Source organism: Chiloscyllium plagiosum, unplaced genomic scaffold (genome assembly GCF_037043375.1).
Source record: "Chiloscyllium plagiosum isolate Xiang-an unplaced genomic scaffold, Cpla_swu_hap1 HiC_scaffold_6, whole genome shotgun sequence".
NCBI lineage: Eukaryota > Metazoa > Chordata > Chondrichthyes > Orectolobiformes > Hemiscylliidae > Chiloscyllium > Chiloscyllium plagiosum.
This window is the reverse complement of record NW_028270144.1, coordinates 88,031,010-88,054,271: the sequence shown is the minus strand read 5'-3', so window position 1 is coordinate 88,054,271 and position 23,262 is coordinate 88,031,010. Positions and strand designations below refer to the sequence as shown.

At 41.7% G+C, this 23,262-nt stretch overlaps 1 protein-coding gene across 1 annotated transcript in view; it reads left to right on the top strand.

Moving 5' to 3' along the window:
- The window catches only part of LOC122550751 (mitochondrial intermediate peptidase-like), a 156,970-nt gene that overhangs the window by 93,314 nt on the left and 40,394 nt on the right, over window positions 1-23,262 (top strand). Inside the window, exons 11-14 of the mRNA XM_043691957.2 lie at window positions 3,293-3,446; window positions 4,262-4,339; window positions 5,727-5,931; window positions 6,559-6,668. Of these exons, the coding sequence (XP_043547892.2) occupies window positions 3,293-3,446; window positions 4,262-4,339; window positions 5,727-5,931; window positions 6,559-6,668 (547 nt within the window). The remainder of the gene's footprint in view (window positions 1-3,292; window positions 3,447-4,261; window positions 4,340-5,726; window positions 5,932-6,558; window positions 6,669-23,262) is intronic.

Here is a 23,262-nt window from a genome sequence, read left to right as displayed (position 1 = left end):
GTTATGCTCGTATTGGGCTAGGTGCGTCTGTAAATGTCTCTCTTCCTCACTAGTTAAGTAGCTTCTGACACACTTTGTCTATGCCGATGAATGAAAAACAGCACTTCAGCAAGGTAGTAGAAAGCATGAGGTATATTGAAGCATACCGAGAATGCTGTCCTGAAAGTAGGAGAATAAAAGGCCATAAAAGGAAGAAAATAAACATAAGAATACTTGGAAAGAGATTAAAATTTGCAAATATTGGCTTAGTCTCACAGTCAAATAAATAGCTGCAGTATTGAAGAAAATGAAGGCAAAAGTAAAAGAGTTAGCCAAAGAAAACAATAGTCAATAATAAAACTAGAGTTTCCAGGTGAAAATTGGCTGTATCTTCAGTTTGTACTGAGCACAATTCTAGCAAAGCAGGTGGCCACCCTGAGACAATCAACATGATCTCTATAATACCACTTTGAAGCTACATGAACGCACTTTTATGGTCTTTAAAAATGCCTTTGGCAGAGTACTATATGGGATTTATTAGAGTAGGTTGAAGGCTTGTGTAATTATAATGGTAGAAGTTGGATTTAAATTGGTTAAGAGAGAGGGAACCAGTTGAAGGTGAATAACAGTAGATACCAGAATTGTCAGGGTATTCCTCTGGCGCTACTTCTGTTTGCTCTAAGTCACTGATTTGGATATAGGGATAAAAATGTGTGTACACTTGCACATAATTTTGAAATGTAAAGTGTAGTGAGTATTTATTGAAGACCACAAGAAGCTGCAAGGCAATGTTAACAAAATGGCGGAATGGACATTAAAGTGACAGGTGGAATTCGACACAATAGTGTAAGATTTTTTGGTTTAAAAAATTGTATTCTCAACCGGGGAATGTTTGATGTGGAAGAACAGTGAGATTTAGGCATTTTGGTTCACAAGATTAAAAGGCAACACCAGAATTAAATAAAACCAAAAAAAGCTAATTAAATGCTATGTTTAATGAGAGGCCTAGAATATAGTAGTCAAATTATAATATCGAATCTGTTGCAAGTTAAACAATGTTTGAGTTCCATCCTTTAAGAAGGATTTTGAGGAAATGCAGACTGTACAGTGAGATTTACAAGGATGCTACCTGACATGAGGACTTTGTGGTGGTATAAGGGCTGGGGGAGACTTTGGTGCGATACAATAATTGCTTTTCTCAAGCTCACAAAGAAGATGCCTCTTTTCCACAAGATCAAAAGAATTCCAGTTCTAGGGGGAGCAATACTTCCATTTCTGCGTAAAAGCTGCAAGAAGGCAGCATATTATCTTGCCCAAAACATTTGCTCAGAAAAACATTAAGTAGTTATTCATTATCACCAAGCTGCAGAAGCTTCTAATAACCCCTACTCAAAGAAGTCAAGCTATGCTCATTTATTACCTCTGTGGTTTGTTGTATGGGTTACAATGGTACATCCGAGACTCCATTCCTACAATGGTCAGCAATTTGAGCAAGATTTTTGGTGCTCTCTGTTTAAATATGTTAACCTGTGCTAGCATTAACTATTTGTGATCCTAAAATGTATCTGAAAATTCCTTGCAATAAACAGCTAAACTTCCTAAGCACTTACTGTGTCTGCTTGCTAAGATTTTTGTAATACATGTAGCAGTGCAACCTATCCCTCTGTATCTCAAAGTTTTTCAATTTCTGTCCATTTAAATAAGTTGCTGCTTTTCTAATCTTCCTGCCAAAGTGGGCACACTCACATTTTCCCACATTATACTCCATCGGCCTGAGGACTCTCTGGTGGATCTGGCCTGTTAATGGAATAAGGCGTACTAAGTGATACTCATGTTATAGTCTGAGACATGGTCTGTAAGGATTGATTCTGAGTGTATGATGATATGGACTGTTGCTTGATTTCTCTGTGGGGCTGTTCTCCCAATTTTGGCACAAGGCCCCAAATATTGGTTAGGAGGACTTTGTATCACTGACAGGGCTATGTTTGTTGCTGTTTTTTCTGGTGCCTAGAAGCTGAGTGGTCATTCTTGTTTCGTTTCTTTGTTTATACATTGTAGCATTTTAATACAACTATGTGAGTTGCTACGGCAATTAAAAATCAAGGGTCTGAAGTCACATTTAGGCTAAATTAAGTTGGAAGATTTCCTTCTCAGAAGAACTTTAGTGAACCAGATAGGTTTTTCATAATGCTCAACAGTGGCTGGATGGTCACCATTAGATCAGCATTTAATTACAGATTTTTATTGAATTCAAATTTCACATCTGCCATTGTAGCATTCAAATTCAAGTCTCAGAAAACATTAGTCTGGGTTCTGGATTACTACCCCAGTGACATACAAGAGTTGCAAGGAATATCCCACTGTATAAATCTGGGATAGAGGAAACCTACATTTTCGTTGTGGGTTAAAAGGAGCTCATACTGATTCTACCTAACCACACAATAATAAGTGAAAATCTTTTCTTGAATGGTCCCTTCTGATTGGTCTTCACCCAATGTTAAAGTGACAATGGCCTTCTTTGTTGAGGCCAGAGTCAAAATTGCTGTGCAGTTCTGATCACCACACTGTAGGAAGGAAGTGACTGCTGGTTGGGATGCAGAGGAGATTTACCACGATATTGCCTCGGATGGAATGCTTTCGCTATGAGGAGAGGCAGATAACCTTGTGCTGTTTGAAACATAAAGGTTGAGGGGGTCTTTATTGAGGTTGGCAAGAAGGGTGGACAGAAAGCAGCTGTTCCTCTTTTAATGGAAGTGTCAATAGCAAGGAAGTACACTTTTAAAGTGGAATGCAGGAGGCTTAGGGGATTTGAAGAAAAGCTTTTTTCACCCAGGGGATAGTGGGGATCTGGAGTATACTCCCTGGGGCATGTAATTGAGGCAGGTAACCCCACAACCTTTATAAATGACTTGGATGAGCACTTGAAATGCTGTAACATTCAAGGCTATAGGCCCAGTGCTGGGCGATGGGACTTGTGTAAATTGAGGTTAGTTTTGGCAGTACAGATGTTCTGTTAAGTGTTTAAAAAAACATTGTTATCTTTCTTTTTCAATTTCCATTGTGTACTTTTGCTGAAGCCATTTAATGGATTTAGTTCAGCAATTTTGTCCTGTTAGCAAAGAAAGAATGTCCAATTACTTCTTTCCTTTCATTCTATGTAAAGCAAATTATCATACGTTTCATATTTGGCATCAGGAATCGCACAATATATATTTGTATCTAATATAAGGTTTCTGTCACTGCTTACAACAAGTGAGACAATTTGTGTTTTTGAAAAATTAGATTCTAATGCTGTCATTGGTTGAATTTTCAGGTTTAATATAGAGCCAGGCCTGTACAGCCCATTTTTTTCTTTGGGAGCCTGCATGGATGGTTTGAATCTGCTTTTCACCCGGTTGTTTGGTGTCTCACTGTGTGTAGAAGAGCCAGAGAAAGGGGAAGTCTGGTCCGATGATATCCGAAAACTGGTGAGTTAATTTTGAAGTATCCAAATTGTGGTAAATTCTGAGTGTGAAAAACAAAAACGGAAAGTGCTGAAGAAAGTCAGCAAGTTTGACAGTACCTGGAGGAAGAAGTATAATTAAAATTTCAAGTCCAGTACGGCTCTTCAGAAGAGTTCAGAGAAGGATCCTACTGAACTTGAAACGTTAACTCTATTTCTCTCGCTACAGATGCTACCTAGCCTGCTGAGTTTCTTCACGTTCCGTTTTTATTTTATATTTCCAGCATCCACAGTATTTTGTTTTTATCCTAGTATAAGTAGTCACCCATCTTATGAAATTTGTGTGCTTGTTATTATCCCAAGCCCTATTGAAATTCAGATGCGATTTCAAAATTGAAGAACTTCCAATGAAATCTAGATATCCATTGCACTTAATCTTGAAGAACTTTTAAAAGTTAGCATCATTGGTTTTCATTCTTGTTTTGTGGTGTTGAGTTGTATAAAGGGTAACAGGAAGTACAGCGCTCAAAATTAAGGGGCAGCAGAAACTTGTTGGCCCTAACGTAGAATGAAGTGGATGAGTAAGTGATTCATATGATAGAGATTCTTCTTGGTATAGCCTTCTTTATGCTTGAGTGTTTTCGCAAAAAGTAATGAATTGCCTGAAATAAAATTAATAATTTATTTCTTTGCAGTGCTCCAATTTCCCAATGTATTTAGATTAGAAAATGCAAAGAACACCTCCTTTGAATAGCATATGATATTGATCTCTGGTGAAAATTGATTCTTTGTAATAAACTGCTCTAATGTGAATGATCAACTTGTGTCCTTCTTTGTTAGGCTGTGGTTGATGAAACTGATGGACTTGTGGGATACATTTACTGCGATTTCTTCTATAGATCTGACAAACCTAATCAGGTATATTCTCTTTTACAGGCCTCCTAAATCTTACCAAACCTTTTGATATGATAATTAAATAAAATGTTGGAAATGCTTAGTAAGTCAGGCAGCCTCAGTGGGTAGAAAAAGTGTAGTGATTTCACTCATGACCTGAAACTCTAATTCAATTCCTTTCCACAGATGCTGCCTTATTTGATGAATATTTTCAGCATTGGTTATTTTCATTTCCCACATCCTGTCTTGCACCTTTCCAACCTCACTCATCCATTCACTCAGTTTAAGGGCAATTAGTGATTGGTAACAAATATTGGCTTTATCAGCGATGCCCACGTCCCATTAACAAAATAAAAAAACAGCTCTCAGTTACAACCAAGTACCATTTTCATAATTTGCATTATATACTTCAAGTGTATGGTTGCTGGGAAACCATAGCATGTTCGAATGCATTGATGTGGACCACTTCTTTAAACAGCATTCCAAGGAGACAGGAAAATAAGTAGTAATTAATCACAGTGGCTCCCCTTTTTGATGCTGATTCATCAATTTTGCTGGTTTATTTGTCCATCTTCCTCTCTTGTACCCCAAGAAAGATTTGTTTTGAAGGACTTTTTTTTCAAGTATTGGGTTTTGCATTTTGGAAAACAGCACATTCTGTAGGAGAAGCTAAACTTTACTTTCATGACTCTAGGCCTTTATTCTAGCTTGCCCTTGCAAATGTTGACGGTCAAGCAGGTAGAGCTGAAAATAAAAACTGAATTAAAAGTATTCATGTCTTTCACTAGACAGCTACGTATCCTCATAAAGAAATGAACAAATCAGAACTGCATTTTTTTTGTACTTTCTTCATAATGCTTTACTTCATGAGAAATCTAACTGATTTAAATTTGCTGTTATTTAAATGTGATTATTTTATAAATTACAAATATTACCACTGAATGCTAGTGTTCGAGCAGTAAAAGATTTCTGCTTTCAGGGAACAAATTTAAAAATGTGTTCTAAAAATGGATACATGTGAACCGTACTGGTGAAATTTATTTTGTAAAAAATTATACTCTAACTTATGTTATGTCATAATCATCAACCCTCACCAATGAAATGTGTCTGTGTGGGTTTCCTCTGGGTGCTCCATTTCCTCCCACAATCCAAAGATGTGTAGAATAGGTGAATTGGTGCTCAGGGATGTGTATGTTAGGTACATTAGTCACGGGTTAAATGTAGGGGAATGGGTCTAGGTGGGTTACTCCTTGGAGGGCCGATGTGGAATTGTTGGATCGAAAGGCCTGTTTCCACCCTGTAGGGATTCTGTATGTCTTAGATATGGTTTCATTAGTGACAGTTTATTGATATGAGATACTGTGAAGCACTGAAAATAATATTGAGCAAAATTGTTCTTCTTCCTCCTCAGGACTGTCACTTTACAATCCGGGGTGGCCGATCATTGGAGAATGGGGAGTACCAGCTTCCTGTTGTAGTTTTGATGCTCAGTCTGCCTCATCCAACAGCATCCTCCCCAACGCTTCTAACTCCTGGAATGATGGAGAATCTCTTCCATGAAATGGGTCATGCCATGCATTCCATGCTAGGCCGAACTAGATACCAACATGTAACAGGTAGGTGACTACTGACCAGAATGGAAAATGTTCCATTTCAGTGGATGATTACTTTGTTATGTTTAGCTGTTCTGGAGTAATGTGTGCAGTTTTAATTGCCTTATTAGAGAAATGTTTTAAATGCATTAGAGACAATTCAGATAAGGTTCACTCTAATGATGTAGAGTCATTAATTTATGAGGAAAAGTTGGACAGATTGGGCCTGGATTTGCTGGAGTTTAGAAGAGTAAGAATTGACTTTATTGAGCAATATAAAAGTCTTGAGGGACCTGAAAGGATGCTTTCCCTGTAGAAAAGCCTAGAACTAGGGTCATATGTTCCAATCAAGACTGAGATGAGGGAAAATTCTTTCCCAGAGGGCCATGGTTCTTTGGAACCCTTTCCCAGAGATTGGAGAAGGAGGTGTCACTGATTATATTTAGAAGATAATTAGATAGATTCTTAATTAACAAAGGATCCAATGGTTATTGGCATAGATGGATATGTGGTGTTGAGGCCATAATCAGATTAGCCATTATCTTATTGATTGATAGAGCAGGCTTAAGGAGCCAAATGAATAATATTTTTTCCTAATTTTAATGCTCAAACCAAATTTCCTGTGGAAAACTGTGTTTTTGTCTCTTTCAGGTACAAGGTGTCCTACAGATTTTGCAGAAGTACCTTCAATTTTGATGGAATACTTTGCCAATGATTATCGTGTGGTGAGGCAGTTTGCAAGGCATTACCAGACAGGACAGGTATAAAAATTAGTGAATTTGCTTACTACTCTAACACCCCATTAATAGTCCATGAAAAATAATGAAAAAACAGCCTCATGAAATTGATTACCTGCCTGTGATCTCATTCAAACATTCAAGTAATCATTGTCACAATCAATAGCAGCCTTGCTATGAGCAGTATTTTATTTATACCTTGTACTATGGAATTTGAGAGATGGCTTGTTTTCTTTTCCATCTGTGGTATCGACTTGGTGAAATCATGATGCACATATTTAGGTTTAATTTTTTAGTATGTTGGAGTTCTGAAAACTGCAATTGTACTCTACTTGTGGCCTAAAAGGGATATTTTAGAAAATTATCACCACTTGTACTCTGAACCCTGTAATCCGAAATATTGTCACATTTTAGGTGACTTTATTTATTTGTATCCACACTTTCATGATTTTTAAATACTAGATATATGCACTCAGATATTTGTATTGTGTTTTTCTCTCAAATGTATTGTTTCACTTGTCACCACATTACATTTCATTTGCCACCAGTAATACGTATGTGCCTCTGAAATCTTTTGTAGCCATGTTCACTGTTGGCCAAACTTTGTACTTTTGTCTTTTCAAAAAGTTTCAAGCTTATGGTCACTATACCAAAGTTCAAATCAGCTTGTACACCAAAGGCAGGTACCCTGACCCTCTGCCAAAAATTGCGCTAGTTCAGGGACAGTAATGTAATGCAAGAGGTTTTGGTGTCCTGTTACAGTGTGTTTTTTTTCCATTATTCATACATGGGATATGGGTATTGCTGGTTAGGACATCTCTAATTGATCCAATGAAGCTAGTAGCAAGCTGTCTTCCTGAAGTACTGCAGTCCTTGGAATGTATGGATATGTACTGTATGGTTGGGAAAGGAGTTCCAGAAATTTGAGAGAACCACAATATATTTCCAAGTCAATGTGGAGAGTAACTTGAAGGAGAACCTACAAATGGTGGTTTTCCCATGCTTCTGTTACTCTCTTCTTTCTAGGTGATAGAGGTCATGGGTTTAGAAAATGCTGAAGAGCCTTGGTGGATGGTACACACTGCTACCACTGTGTGTTGATGGTGAAGGTAGTGAATGTTCAAGCTGATAACTAGGGTGCTTATCAAGCTGGCTGCTTTCTCCTGGATGTGTTGCTTGAGTGTTTTTTGGAACTGCATCTTCCAGACAGTTGGAGACAGTATTTCATCACATTCCTAGCTTTTGCATTGCAGATGCAACAGAAGTGAATTGCTCGCCACAGAATTTCTAACCTCTGACCTGCGTTTTTAACAACTATATTTATATGGCCAGTCCCATTCAGTTTAATAATCAACCACAAGATGTTGATAGTGGAGTATTTGATGACGGTAATGCCATTGAAAGTCAAGGGGCGATTGTAAGATTGGCTGTTGTTGGAGATGGTCATTGTGGGGTACTTGTGTGGTCTGAGTATTGCTTGCCATTTATCAGTCAAGATCAGGTCTTGCTGTATTTAGAAATTGACTGCTTCAGTGTCTGAAGAGTAGTGAATGTTGTTGAACATTGTGTAATCATCAGTGAACAGCCCCATTTCTGATGTAATGATGGAGGGAAGGGTGAAGCAGGTGAGGATAGCTGGGTCAAGGACACGACTGTGAGGAGCTTCTGTAGTGATATCCTGGGAATGAGATTATTAACCTCCAACAACCACAACAATCTTCTTTCCTATTAGCTGTGACTCCAAATAGTGGAAAGTGTTCCTACTGATTCTCATTAAGTCTAGTTTTGCTAGGAAGTCTTGATTGTATACTTATTTAAATGTGGCCTTTATGTCAAGGGTATTCTATTTCACAGCACCTCTGAAGTTCAGTCTTTTGTCCATGTTTAGACTAAGGCTTAATGAGTTCAGGTGTCAGATGGCCCTGGCAGAACCCAAAGTGAGCATTGGTGAATGGGCTATTCTCCTGCAAGTGCTGCTTGAAAATATGTAAAAGCGGAAAGAACTGTTGATGCTGCAAATCAGAAACAAAAACAGAAGTTGGTGGAAAAGCTTAGCAGGTCTGGCAGTATCTGTGGAGAGAAACTCATGTTGAGTGACCCTTTCTCAGAATTTGACCCGAAACGTTAACTCTGATTTCCCTCAGTGACTTCGCTGATCAAGAACATATTAAAGAGGCAGTACTTGGCCAATTGGATCCATCTTTCTTTTTGTGGTTGGGATGTACCTAGACCATTTTCCTTTTACTTAGTATAGTATGGATTTCCCCAAGAATTGGTATTCTTGCGAATTGTCCCAATGCATGCAAAACAAAAAGCTTGGGCAAAATGTGTCTTCTCTTAGCAACATGACTACATGTTTTGCATTTCTCACTTCATTTCACAATTTGATTCTTAATTATTTCTTAGATGTTATTGTTCTGTCCAGCGAAGACACATGGAAATTGACTATTCTATTCATTTGCTATTCTCCTATTTCCCATTTTCTCCCAGATGGGGTAATGGTTGTCATCACAGTATTGTTCATGAGAGTTGACTGAGTGCAATATTGGAAAGTGACTGTCCTTCAAAAGTACTTTATTGGCTGTAAAGTGCTTAGAGATGTTCATGAAAGGTGTTGATTAAATTCTAATCTTTTATTAGATAATGAAGCTAATTTTCTGACGTGCAATAGATTAGTAAGAATAAACAAAAAGAAAAAACATTTTAGAGCAAAGAAATGCAAATAGTTTGCAATTCCAAGTTCTCCAACAAACCCCTATTTTATTTTCTGCAAGTATAAACCTTAAATAGTTCATCAGTACATGATGCTCATGTCCATGATTTGTGATGACTTTTCCTTTGATTTTTGTGCTTTCTGAAGCTTTTTTGCTTTTTGCCTCAGGTCTGATTAATCATTTAATTACTACATTGCTTCTTCTTGAACATGATTCTTGAATTTTTATTGCTGATACTTGTCTTTTTAATAATGCTTTTTGAGTACCCCCTTCATCTTATGAATGTCAGTGTTTAATTACAAGATTTGAAGTATATTTTCCCATGCCGATCATGTTGTCATTTGCCTTGGGCTTAACCTTCTTTCCAATTTTATCTCCTAGAGAGGAAAAGGTTATCCATCTCCACCAATCTACTAACTGCCAGTAAATTACTACACTGCCATTTGGACAAATCATTTGTGTGAATTGCAGTAACCACTTTGCAGCTGTTGTATATATGTAAAATATGTAATCTGGCTAAGAAGAGTTATTAACAATAATGAGCAACTACATTCCCTAAATTCTAAACATTTTGAAGCAAAGTTTTTGAATTTTCATTTGCTGGTCAGTGAACAGAAATCTCTTGATTAGGTATTCACTTGATTTACATTCATACAATTGTGGGGAAAATCACCAACCTCTGAGTCAGAGTCAGAGTTCAACGAGCTCCGGGGAGAGAAAGACACCAACAGCACAGTGGTCAGCTGTGATTCTTCTCTCAACCCGGAGCATATGACAAGATATTTTACACATTTTGTAATATAGTAGGTCAGTGATGAGGTTATTGTCCTTGTAACATAGATTGTGTATTGTAAACATTGCAGAATCTTTGATAGTATCTGTGCGGTTATTGTCAGTTCAAGCGCAGTCGTTATCAGTTTCAGTGTCTGCGTAGAAGTCCATTGCTGTAGTAATGGGCGCTAATCGCTCTTCCTGAGAAGGATGATTACTGCAGCCCTGGCTATTTTCACTCTGTATTGAGTCCATATCAAACTGTTTCCATTTCTATCAAAAGTGTTGGCTGGACCCAAACACTTCACCGGGCAGTATATGTGTATTCTCTCCCCCACCTGCCTTAAACTAATCAACTAGGTTGTGAATACACTGTATTGGCATCCTGGTGGCCCTAGGCAGTATCTATGTTTGCTTTGCTGTTCTATCCCTTTTGTAGTCCAGCGGCCATCTTGTGTGTCAAGTGGCCAACTTATGGCTCAGTGGCCATCTTGTGTATCTGTGTGCATAGTGTCACCCTGACCCTTGCCATCTCCCACTGCACTCCCCCTTTGTGGTAAAGGAGGTGACTTTGGAGATCTCCCGCAGACCGCCCAATTCACATGTAGAGGTAGGTCATCTCTAGGAGCTCCTCCTCCCAAGAGGTATCATGAAGTGCCAGTTTTGTTGGGGGCTCATCTGTGGCGACACTCACTGTGTGCAGTTCCCGTCAGTAGCACCTTACAGCAGAGCTTTAAGCACCCGAGGCCCACACAGAATGCCAGTTTGAGTGCAATGAGGAGAATGACCCCGTGTGCCAAATAGGGTCCCCAATTTAACCAGCTGCCTGTAATTGTGTCTCCTGTCGAAAATTATCTAGCTGGTCTGGTATATTCTTAGCGGCATCTGTAATGTTACAAGAGTCATCAATAACATGGGTGATACAATTGTCACCAATAATTGTACAAACTCCCCCTTGCTCTTGCTAATTGATTATCCACCTTGTAACTGTCTGTATGCAGAATCTGAGTTCAGCCAACTCTGTATTAATTCGAGAGAGTTTTGAGGTATAATTGCCAAAGATAGTCAGGCCACATACAAGGTAATTTCGGTTTTTAGTGCTGACGATCCCTGCTGTGCCCCCCAAAGATAGAGATCGAGATCCCAAGATTCCTAGCCCAATGATGACCCCAAAATGGTGGGGATCTTGCAGTCAGCACAGAACTCCTGGCTGATGGAGCAGGTCACTATCCTTCTCCGAACATGTCCCCTGCTGGGGCATGATGCAGTAAGGGGTGTAATTGTCCCTACTGCGAACAGGTTTGGGAGGTCTGGGATGTCTGTCGCATAAGTCCACTTAAATAGAAAAAACAATCCCTTCATCGCTCGATAACGTACATTGTCGTGTCCTTCCGTCTATCTGTTCACCCATGATGCCCTTGATGTCTCTGGTGTTCCCCCCGAGCTGGTAAGTATTGAACAGGTATGTCTATATGGCAGAGCTGACATGGGTGCCATTACACTGACCACATATGAACTGTCTACCCGTGGTCATATTCAAGCATGCCTGCTCACTGCAGGTGCAGGTAAACTGTCTCCTAGTAACTGCATAGTGCTGATAAGTGCATTGTGTCTGGACATGAGTCATTTTTGGGAACCAGGGCATAAATGCATCCCCATCCTGGCTCTGTGAAACAGAGTGGGTAATTACCGGGTTTTCAATGGGTCTTCCCTTCCCTAGGCGGGGGGGTCTGGCCCCATGGGCCGGTGGTCTTGCCCAGCTGCACACATCTAGCCTGGAGAGCTGCTTGTATTTCCATATCTGCCCCTTACACGGCATTCCCGAGGTGTCCGCTGTATACAGGTTGCGAGGGATCCACACTGGGGTAACCACAAATAGGGATTCTACTGATCGCTTCAGTGGGTAGCAGACAGTTTGGATTCCCATGTAAACTTAGGTCGGTTTTGGAGAAGAGGTGATCTTCAAATCCTGACATGCTCCCGACAGTCATGACCCTTAAACACAGTAAAATACATACAGGTATATACATTTTGCAGTTGCTTCCATGTGCCTTTCCCTTTAATATCTATGCAGGTACAGGTGTCCCCACTTATTACCACATCATATGGCCCATTCCATTTTGGGGCAAAGCTTGGTTTGTCGGGCAGTGCTCGCACCAGAATGCAGCTTCCTGCTGCTGGGACCTCGGGGAAGATTTTGAGTTCCCCTGCCTTGTACTTTGTGTCCTGTTTGTCAGTTACAGATTTCCACATCCCTTTCAATTGGGTGCTTAATTCAATAACATATCGCTGAATTTTGTCTTTTAGTGGACCCACATCAGTGCCACCTTTGATTATTGTCTCTGGCAATTGCATTGCTCGCCCGGTAGTTAATTCATATGGTATTAGCCCTGTTGCCTGATTGGTGGTGGCTCTTAATTTCATTAGTCTGGCTGGCAGCACCTCAGCCCATGTTCTGCCTGAGGTTTGCATAGCCTTAGCTAAAGTTTTTTTGAGCGTTCTATTCATTCTCTCTACCATCCCTGAGCACTGGGGGTGATAGGGAATGTAAAATTTTTGTCTAATGCTGAGTAATTGGCAGACAGTCTTCATGACCTTGCCTGTAAAATGCGTCCCTTGGTCGGAGTCAATCTGGAGAAGTACCCCTCCACCTCTGGATTACCTCCTCCGCTAATATTCTGGTTACAGTGGTCGCGGTGCAGCTTTTGGTTGAGAATGCCTCTACCCACCGGGTGAATTGGTCTATAATGACCAGGCAGTATGTTTTCCCATGGGAAGGTGGAAGTGGCCCTGTAAAATCTATCTGAAGATGTTCCTAGAGTCCCCAGGGTCGGGGCTGGTGTCCCATCCTAACTTTTATGGGTTTCCCTAGGTCAAACCTTGAATTAGCAGTACTTGGCCACGTCTCTTCCCATTCCCTTCCACCACCACTCTCCCTAGGCTTGCTGTCATGGCCTCCTTACTTGTATGGGTGGTGCAGTTCAAGCAATGTGTTCTGTATACACGCTGGTGCTACCACTTTGTCTGCTCGCCTCCAGACACCATCCTCCCTTTTGAATGCTCCCTGCAGTTCCCATTTTTCTCTCTCTCTCTTCCTGCAGGGTGCCCTCCTGTCGCTGCTGAATTTGGATAGCATCTTTTACTAATTCAATAGTGGCTAGTGCAGCCTCTTCAATGACTTCTTGTTCTAGGGCTTTCTGAGCTGCTCAGTCTGCCGCCTGGTTTCCTTTGAATTTTAGCGAACCTGGGCTTTCCTTTGCTGGCTCCTTTTGATGGTCTTTTATTTTTATTACTGCAGCCTCTTTTGGCTGTTCACTGGCATGCAATAGTGCCTGATTCTTAATTGGTGTTTGAAAGGTTCCCCCTGCAGTGGTGAGCATTCTTCTGCCCCATGCCACCATGTAGTCATGGACTACACCGAAGGCATATTGACTGTCTGCTTTGGTGAGTGCTACCAGTTCTGCTGCCTGTGCAGACTGACTTCCATCAACCCTTCCGGACATAACTGTTTCTAACTTACCGTTTGCCGCAGTCCATCCTGTTTTGGGTGACCCTGCTACATATTTCTGTGACCCATCCATGAAGAGGATCTCCTCAGCTATGTCTGGGTGGGTATCTTTTCACTCTTTCCCCTGTCTTCATCCCCATCTATATTCCCACAGTTGTGCAGTTCCCCTGTGTCTAGAATTCCCTCAGCTGGGTTTTTTCCTGTATCCCTAACTATTACCACAGACCGACCTTGGCGTAAAAGAACTGCCTCCCACTTTGCCCGTCTCATATTGGAGACGGCCCTCAGTTTCCCTGTGTCTAGCAAATCTACTAGGGTGTGTTTAGTGTGGAGGATGACATTCCCTGTCATTACTATGGGCCTTCTCCTGCTCCCGTGGTCTTGGGTGACCACTGCAGAGTAAAATCCTCCTTCATTATTACAGTGGGTGTGAAAACCCTTGCTGGGATCTGGCAGCCCTAGCCCAGGGGCCGATATGAGTCGAGCCCCAAGACCTTTCTGACTCCCCAGACAGTGGCAGGTTGTGGCATCTGTTGGATTGCCTTCTTGCGGTTGTTGGGCATTTCTTTGAGTCCCTGGGATATAAGGTGTCCCAAGCATAAGTCTTATGTTTTGCCAATTTGTGCCTTTGTGGGGCTAACTTTTAACCCTGTGGTTGCCAGTTCTTGTAATGCTAGATATAAAGCTTCCTGGTCAAGACTAGACTGGTGCTGGAAAAACACGGCAGGCCAGGCAGCATCCGAGGAGCATCAGGAATGAGCTGATGAAGGGCTTTTGCCCAAAACGTCGATTTTCCTGCTCCTCTGATGCTGCCTGACCTGCTGTGCTATTCCAGCACCACTCTAATCTTTACTCTAATCTCCAGCATCTGCAGTACCCATTTCTGTCTAGTTGATAAAGCTTCCTGGTTTCCTGACTCGGACTCTGAGGCAATTAGAATATCATCTACACATTGGAGGGCAGTGCTACCCTCTGGTAAATCTATTCTCTTCAGAATGTCATTCATCATCCTAGAAAAATAGTGGGGCTGTTGTGGAACCCTTCTAGTAGGCGAGTCCAGGTGTACTGCCTGTCCCTTAGTGTAAAAGCAAATTTGTTCTGGGACTCAGGATGTAACAGGAGAGACCACAACCCATTGGGTATGTCTAAAACAGTAAAAATCTTGTGTCAGGGGACCAAGCCGTTTAAAATGGTGGAGGGGTCTGCTACAATGGGGTGCAATTTGGAGGTGACAATATTTAGTCCTGTATAATCAGTGGTGAGCCTGTAGCTCCCGTCAGGCTTTATTACTGGCTATGTTGGGGAATTTGTACTTGTGGTTGCTTTCTGTCTCATTAGTCCTTTCACTATCTCCATAACTGCTTTTTCTGCTTCGGGTTTTATTGCCGGTGGGGCTTATGTTCCGGTCTGGGAACTCTTATGGGATCTATGTTAACTAGACCTGTATCTAACTTTGTTTCTACCCATGCTCTGGGGTTGGAGGTGCAGATGGCTCCGATCGCTCCTTTTTGAGGTTCCAGTCCCTACTGGTGACTGTAGCCACTTTAATAGTTTCAAGGTGACTTGTAAGTTTCTTAATCCTGGTCTTTCGACCGTCCTATCTGGGCCAAATCAATTTCCCTTTTGCATAGTTGATTCGAAAATTATATTCTCTTATGAGGTCATTCATTGCCCATTATGATGCCCTCATTATTTTGGCATATGTAGAATTTCATGGGGATATATATATTGTTTATTTCTATGAGGTTAGTTTTACTTAGGTAAGCTGGTGTTTTATCCTCTCCTATCCTGGTGAAGTGATAATTTTATTTGTGTGGGGTAAGGGTAAGTTTGCGATGGATACAGCTGCTCCTGTATCTACTAGCATCTCACATTTCCTCCCTCCTATTATTGTGGGCATGTAAATTCTCCCCTCTCCCTCACACTCACGAATGAGGGCAGCTGGTTGTCAGCTGTGTTCAGCGGTTCAGCTGTGTTCCGGATGGTGTTTGGGGATGTCCCATGCTTTTCCCAGCGCACTGCTTCTATGTATCTTATTCTATTGCAGTAGCTGCAGTATTTTGCATTGTTCCCTGCCCATTTCCCCACTCGTGGGGCCCTTCATTCTCTAGCAAAGTGTTGCTGTCCGCCACAGTTGTGGCAGGATAGTTTTTTTTCTATTCTCTTCTCCATTCCAGTAAAGCTGCTTTGTCAGGTCTTGCCTTTATTGCAGGAGCTTCTGTCTCCTGCACCCTGCTAGCCCACTCAACTAGATCATCATAATCCTGGGACATTATTAGTCCCACTTTCAGGTTGGCTTGGTAGGTGTTGGAGAGCCTGTCTCTAAAAGCTTGGATGAATGCCTGGTCCCCCTGATCTGGGTTTGCTTGTCCTGAGCATTCCTGATTGACCCTAAATAATTGTTTCCCATACTCAGAGACTCCTTCCCATTGAAGTTGCTTCGTATTCGTGATCATGATCTTGTTCCAGTTCATGGGAGCATTTCCTAGCACCCTCTGGATTTCCTCTTTAAAATTGGCAGAGTGGGCCTGCTGGGCATCTATCTCAGCTGTAAAGGTGATGGCAAGTATCCATCATCCTCCCCTAAAGTCTGGGGCTGCTGTGACATTGGGTCCGCTACCTGTGTCCACTTGTCCGCTGGGCAAGCTGTCCAAATCAGCTGTGTATGTCTCTCGGATGTGGTTGGTTCCCTACCCATACACTATCCAGCTCTTCCCAGAACCTGGTGTTTGTGCTTCAGGGCTATAATTTGCCCAGGGAGGCCATAATTTGCTGCCTCTCCCCTGGGTTGAAGGGTTTATGATTTGCTTTGGGCTGTAAGTCTGTTCCTCCTCTAGTAATTGTTATACTCTTGCATGGTTCGTCCAACAGAGGGAGCAGTTGATCCCTGCTGGACAGCCTCATAAGGAAGAAGCGAACTTCTGTCTAAATTTTTGTGCTCCTTCCTTCGCTCCTGTCTAACTCTTGTATTCTGTCCTCCAGCTCTTCAACTTGTTCCTGGTCCTTTGTAGAGGCACTCATTGTTCAATTCGGCCTGTTAACTCGTATACTAACATTTCCCCTATCTTTTTAGTTTTATTCCGTTTCTGTTTATCTATCCACTCTCTGTCGTGCTATTGTCTGGGATAGATCCCAACCACTTTTCTTCATTTACTATGTCAACCCTTGTCTGTCTAACTTATATTTCTTTATAAGGAAACCTTAAAATGTTGATCTGCCTTTTAGCAGATTGTGTACCCCTGGATACCACCAACAGTAAAGTATTGCTAACCAGTGGGGACATCTCTACCCCCAGCCAATAATACTGTCCCAGCACCAGCCGTATGGCTGTAGCAGCCTCCTAGCAAGGTGTGCTCTCTACCGGTGGGACTTCTCTACCCTCCCGGCCACCACTACTAGTAGTTACCTACCGGTCGGCTGGGAATGCTGGATCAACAGGGTGTGCTCTCTACTGGGAGTCCTCTACCATCCTGGCCTCTACTGACCTAACATCTCTCGATAGGCCCAGAAACCTACCTCTAGTCTGGTGTGCTCTTTACTGGTGGGACCCTTTACTCTCCTGGCCACCACCATTATTCAAGTTCTGTCGTTCTACTACAGACGTTTACTCACAGTGTCCATGTTCATCACCTTGGCACTCCACTGAGGTTTGGCTCTTGGTCAGAATGATCAATTTCTCTTCCTCACCACATTGAAAATTACAAGTACAGACAGCACCCAACTTTTAACTTAAACTCTAATTGGACTCTGCTTTGCTCTCTCCTACAGAGTCCAGTTACTTGACTTTGCTACTCACAGCTCCTAGTGCCCAGGGTGCCTCAATTCCCACTTCAAATCCCAACCTTCATATGGTGGGGTGGGGGGGGGGGGGGGGTGGGGGGTGGTAGGGGCTACCCCTCTTAACAAAGGGTTTGGGGTAGGGCTTTTGAGACAGGCACTATCTTGTCCTCTGGCTGTTTCAGCACAAACAGGTTCTTACAGCAGTTGCTACAGTAAAACACTTATTCTCCACAGACATGCACCTTTTTTTTAACTCGGTACTGTAGTAAGTTACACATTACAATCAATATACCTTTTAAACTGTGTCTTTGGCCCAGTCTGCCTCTTCCCGTTTGCAGGTACAAATTGGTTCTTACCCCGATACCCCGATGGTGACCTTCGACCAGGGCACCAGTAATAAGAACCCTGCTCGCAGCACCAATTGTTGTGGGGAAAATCACCAGTCTCGGCGTCAGAGTCAGGGTTCAATGACAGAGTTTATTGTACAAGGAAATACCGGAGCTCCAGGGAGATAGAGACACCAACAGCACAGTGGTCAGCTGCGATTCTTCTCTCAACCTGGAGCACACGTCAAGACACTTTTATATATTTTGTAATATTATAGTGTTGAAGTTATTGTCTTTATAACATAGTTTGTTTATTGTAAACATTGCAGAATCGTTGATAGTTTCGGTGCAGTCATTGTCAGTTCCAGTGCGGTCGTTGTCAGTTTCAGTGCAGACATTGTCAGTTTCAATGTCTGCGCGGAAGTCCATTGCTGTAGTAATGGGCACTAATCATTCTTCCTGAGAAGGATAATTACTGCAGCTCTGGCTATTATCACTTTGTATTGAGTCAGTATCAAACTGTTAGCATTTCTATCAAAGGTGTTGGCTGGACCCAGACACTTTGGCAGGCAGTATGCGCTACTCATGTGTATTCTCTCCCCCACCTGCCTTAAATTAATCAACTAGGTTATGAGTGCATTGTGCTGGCATCCTGGTGGCCCTAGGCAGTATCTTTGTTTGGTGTGCTGTCTCTCTCCATTTTGTGGTCCGGTGGCCATTCTTGTGTGTCAAGTGATCAATGTATGGCTCATCAGCCATCTTGTGTGTCCATGTGCCGAGTATCACCCTGCCCCCTTGCCCTCTCCCACTTCACAGTGAACTATTTTCTTGAAATTGTATTCAATTAGGTTTTTTTCTATTTTAGAATATGTCTGTACTTCCTGAAGCCAAAAACATTAGTGATTTTTTCTTATGTGCCAGCTGTGACAAAGCATAAAGGTGTAGATATATTTATTTACCATGTGTATTACTTCAGTTGTGCTATCAGATTGTCCAAGGGCAGGAGGGGAGCTTTCTTCTGAACCAACAAATCAGCTAATATCGGTGTTGCAGCTGTTTTAAATAGTACATTTGCTTTTCTAATGGAGACTAAATGTTAGACTAGTTTTATTAAAGTGAAATGATGATGGGATTTTTGTATGATGGGTCATGTTTGCTGCATCATTTCTTCATGTAGCAAATGCATTGAAGCAGTCAGTTATTATAATAACTCAATTCTGGGATCTCAAAACTGGACTTCCTTATCTCACTCAGTTTTCACTTCAATTCATAAATCCCAGACTTGGTGTCTATTTAAAGTAAAAATAGCAAGAACTGGAGAAACGTAGCAGATCTGGCAGCATCTGTGAAAACAAAATCAGAGTTTTCAGTCTTATTTTCTATATTATACTGTCTGCTTTCATAGGCTTCTAAATTTTAAAATATTTTGAATGTGTACCTAAGTGAGACCAATTTATTGAACTAGAGGTTAACACCCAAAGGAATTAAAAGCTACTTTAAAGAAACTAAAAATATTTATAGCAATAACACAATGTTTCATGCTTCAAAGACTGAATGTAACCTTTTGTGAGGAAGGATTTATGAACAACGTGGACTGCATTTTTGACAACAATAACCATCTTCCATTATGTAGTGCCCTTAATATAAAACTTCCTTTACAGAAGAGTCAGCAAACAAATTTTGACACTGAAATGCACACTAAAACATTAGGCTGGGTTACAAAAAGCTTTATCAGAGATGAATTTTAACCAACATCATAAAGAAGCAGAAAGACGGAGATATTTAAGGAAGTAATTGCAGAGCTTAACATGTTAGGAACTGAAGACGTGGTCTGTTTTTCTTGAACAAATTTAAACAAATCCCAGAAGCCCATTGATAGCTGCCTCATGTACTGGGTTTAAGGTAATTTGTTCTCTACTTAGTTTGTAGAGAGGATGCTCCATGATATTGTGCTGCATTTTGTTTCTCCCTACACACATAAACAGCTTTTACTGAGGCCCCATTGGTGGATGGAGGTCAATTGCACAGAGGCCTCTGCAATCTTGAATCTTTTCAGCAATGTAGTTTTTGAGTTTAGTTTTTGCTCTGGTAGTTCAAACCCTAGCATTTGACAGATGGGGATTGTCAGTGATTTCACCTCCCATGTTAACATTTTTGAACCATCTGCTGGTAGATCTTGCACAAGAAGTGCTGAAAATATGTTGCTGGAAAAGCACAGCAGGTCAGGCAGCATCCAAGGAGCAGGAGAATCGACGTTTCGGGCATGAGCCCTTCTTCAGGAATGAGGAAAGTGTGTCCAGCAGGCTAAGATAAAAGGTAGGGAGGAGGGACTTGGGGGAGGGGCGTTGGAAATGCGATTGGTGGAAGGAGGTTAAGGTGAGGGTGATAGGCCGGAGTGGGGGTGGAGGGCGGAGAGGTCAGGAAGAAGATTGCAGGTTAGGAAGGCGGTGCTGAGTTCGAGGGTTGGGACTGAGACAAGATGGGGGGAGGGGAAATGAGGAAACTGGAGAAATCTGAGTTCATCCCTTGTGGTTGGAAGGTTCCTAGGCGGAAGATGAGGCGCTCTCTCTCCAGCCGTCGTGTTGCTATGGTCTGGCGATGGAGGAGTCCAAGGACCTACATGTCCTTGGTGGAGTGGGAGGGGGAGTTGAAGTGTTGAGCCATGGGGTGGTTGGGTTGGTTGGTCTGGGTGTCCCAGAGGTGTTCTCTGAAACGTTCCGCAAGTAGGCGGCCTGTCTCCCCAATGTAGAGGAGGCCACATTGGGTGCAGCGGATGCAGTAAATGATGTGTGTGGAGGTGCAGGTGAATTTGTGGCGGATGTGGAAGGATCCCTTGGGGCCTTGGAGGGAAGTAAGGGAGGAGGTGTGGGCGCAAGTTTTGCATTTCTTGCGGTTGCAGGGGAAGGTGCCGGGAGTGGAGGTTGGGTTGGTGGGGGGTGTGGACCTGATGAGGGAGTCACAGAGGGAGTGGTCTTTTCGGAACGCTGATAGGGGAGGGGAGGGAAATATATCCCTGGTGGTGGGGTCCATTTGGAGATGGCGGAAATGACGACGGATGATACGATGTATATGGAGGTTGGTGGGGTGGTAGGTGAGGACCAGTGGGGTTCTGTCCTTGTGGCGATTGGAGGGGCAGGGCTCAAGGGTGGAGGAGCAGGAAGTGGACGAGATGCGGTGGAGAGCATCGTCGATCACATCTGGGGGGAAATTGCGGTCTTTGAAGAAGGAGGCCATCTGGGTTGTACGGTATTGGAACTGGTCCTCCTGGGAGCAGATGTGGCAGAGACGAAGGAATTGGGAATATGGGATGCCGTTTTTACAGGGGGCAGGGTGGGAGGAGGTGTAGTCCCTCCTCCCTACCTTTTATCTTAGCCTGCTGGACACACTTGCCTCATTCCTGAAGAAGGGCTCATGCCCGAAGCGTCGATTCTCCTGCTGCTTGGATGCTGCCTGACCTGCTGCACTTTTCCAGCAACACATTTTCAGTTCTGATCTCCAGCATCTGCAGTCCTCACTTTCTCCTTGCCCAAGAAGTGACTTCACGTTGGCATGTTGTAATCTTGGCTACTTGAGGCCAGGTGTGCAGATATCTTGGAAAGTGTAGGGTGGAAGGAGTTTCATAGATAGGGAAAGGTTGAAGCCATAGAAGGATTTGAAAGAAACAATGACAAAGTTAAATTCAAGATAATGCTGGATCAGGAGCCAATGTATATCTGCAATCATGGTGTGATAAGTAAATGAGACTTGAGATTTAGAACAGAATAGCAAAGATTTGGATGTACTCAAGCTTATATAATATGTAAGTTGAGAGGCTGGTCAGCAGAGCTTGGAATAGTAAGTCTAGACATAAATGGATGAATATGGGTTTTATCAGACAATAAGTTGAGGCAAACACAGATAAGGTCAAAATTATCACGATGGCAATTATACTTAGTCAGAAGCTAATCTCAGTCATCCATTAGGACAATGAGTTAGCAAGCAGAACCTTGGACCGTAACTGGCCGATTTCATTAGTGCTGTAGGTTAATCTGAGACTAGCTTGTACTTCTTTAATTCAGTGGCTTCATTAGGTGCTTCTAATTTAACCATTAGAGTAAGTGATGGCCTAAAGGTATTATAACTAGACTATCAATCCAGATGCCTGGGTAATATTGTAGGGACCCGGGTTAAAATCCCTTACTGAGAAATGGTGGAATTTGAATTCAACAAGGAAGAAAAATGGAATCAAGAGCCTAATGAGAACCATAAAACCACTGCCAATTATTGGAAAAACTCATCTGGTTTACTCATGTCCTTTAGGGAAGGAAACCTTACCTGGTCTGGTGCACGTCATTCCAGATCCACAATGTGATTGACTCTTAACTGTTCTCGGGGCTAGTAGGGACAGCATAAATGTTGATTTCGCCAGAAATACTGATTTCGCCAGAAATGCTCATATCATTGCAGCAATGCTCCACATCCAGTAAACAAATGAATAAAAAAAGCTGCAAAGTACAGTTCTCCTACAGCTCAAAAATTCCATTATTTTATTGTTTATAGTGTGATTAACAAATAGTACGGAATTGCCAAATTACGTAACTTTATTTGTCTAGGTCTTGGATTGGCAGTGGTGCTATTCCAGTTGCATATTTTGGAGTCAAGTGTGATGCAAGTTATGTGATTTATATATATTTTCAAAATAAATTCTTAAACATTTAGGTTCTTGAGTTCTGGGTTGTATGAGAGACGTGGATATTTTTGTGTCTAAAGTTAATTTATTGTATTTCTGTAGCTAAGGTAATTTGTTTCAAAACAGTTTTTGGGAGGTACCTGTGCATCACTAAAGCATTAGTATTTACGTTAGATTGTTTTACGACCAATCAACATAAATTATGGGACCTCAAAGTTTGTTAGGAATCTCAGAATTTGTCTTTGTTTATGCTTGGAGGAAACATCCATAGCAGAGAGAGATTTTATTTTTTCTTCAACCAGACTGTAGTTTTAATGGTCCTGTGAAATCATGGATGAAAATAGTTTTGGTGCTGCTTTGAAGGGAAAGGTATAGTGAAACAAGATTAGCTTGAAGTAAAGAGTTAATGTTAGTCCCATACCAAAAGTTTTGGGATAAAATCCTAAAGAGGTCATTTGTAGCTAAGTACGCTTAAGCTTAGGTGCTTGAATAGCTCCAAGAAAAAATGTTATCTGTCTTCGGAGTCTATAAATTAAAGTCCCAAGTGTCTTAAACCTGTTGAGGTGTTAGCGACAGGGACTCTACTGTGAGTGCTGTGCGAGTGGTGTTTAGGGTACTATAGATGATGTGATTTTGATTTGCTATACAAGGTATATTTTTAGGTTCTGTATAGGGAATTGCCTTAATTTATTTAATTTATAAACGAGTGTTATGGGATTAATGTGATTATACTTGTATTCCGTATTTAAAGATCTCTGAATTTATGTTATATAGCTTGTCTAGTTTATTCTATCTTAATTCTTTTGTTAATAAACTTTTGTTTTATTGTTATAACAATACCTGCAGCATT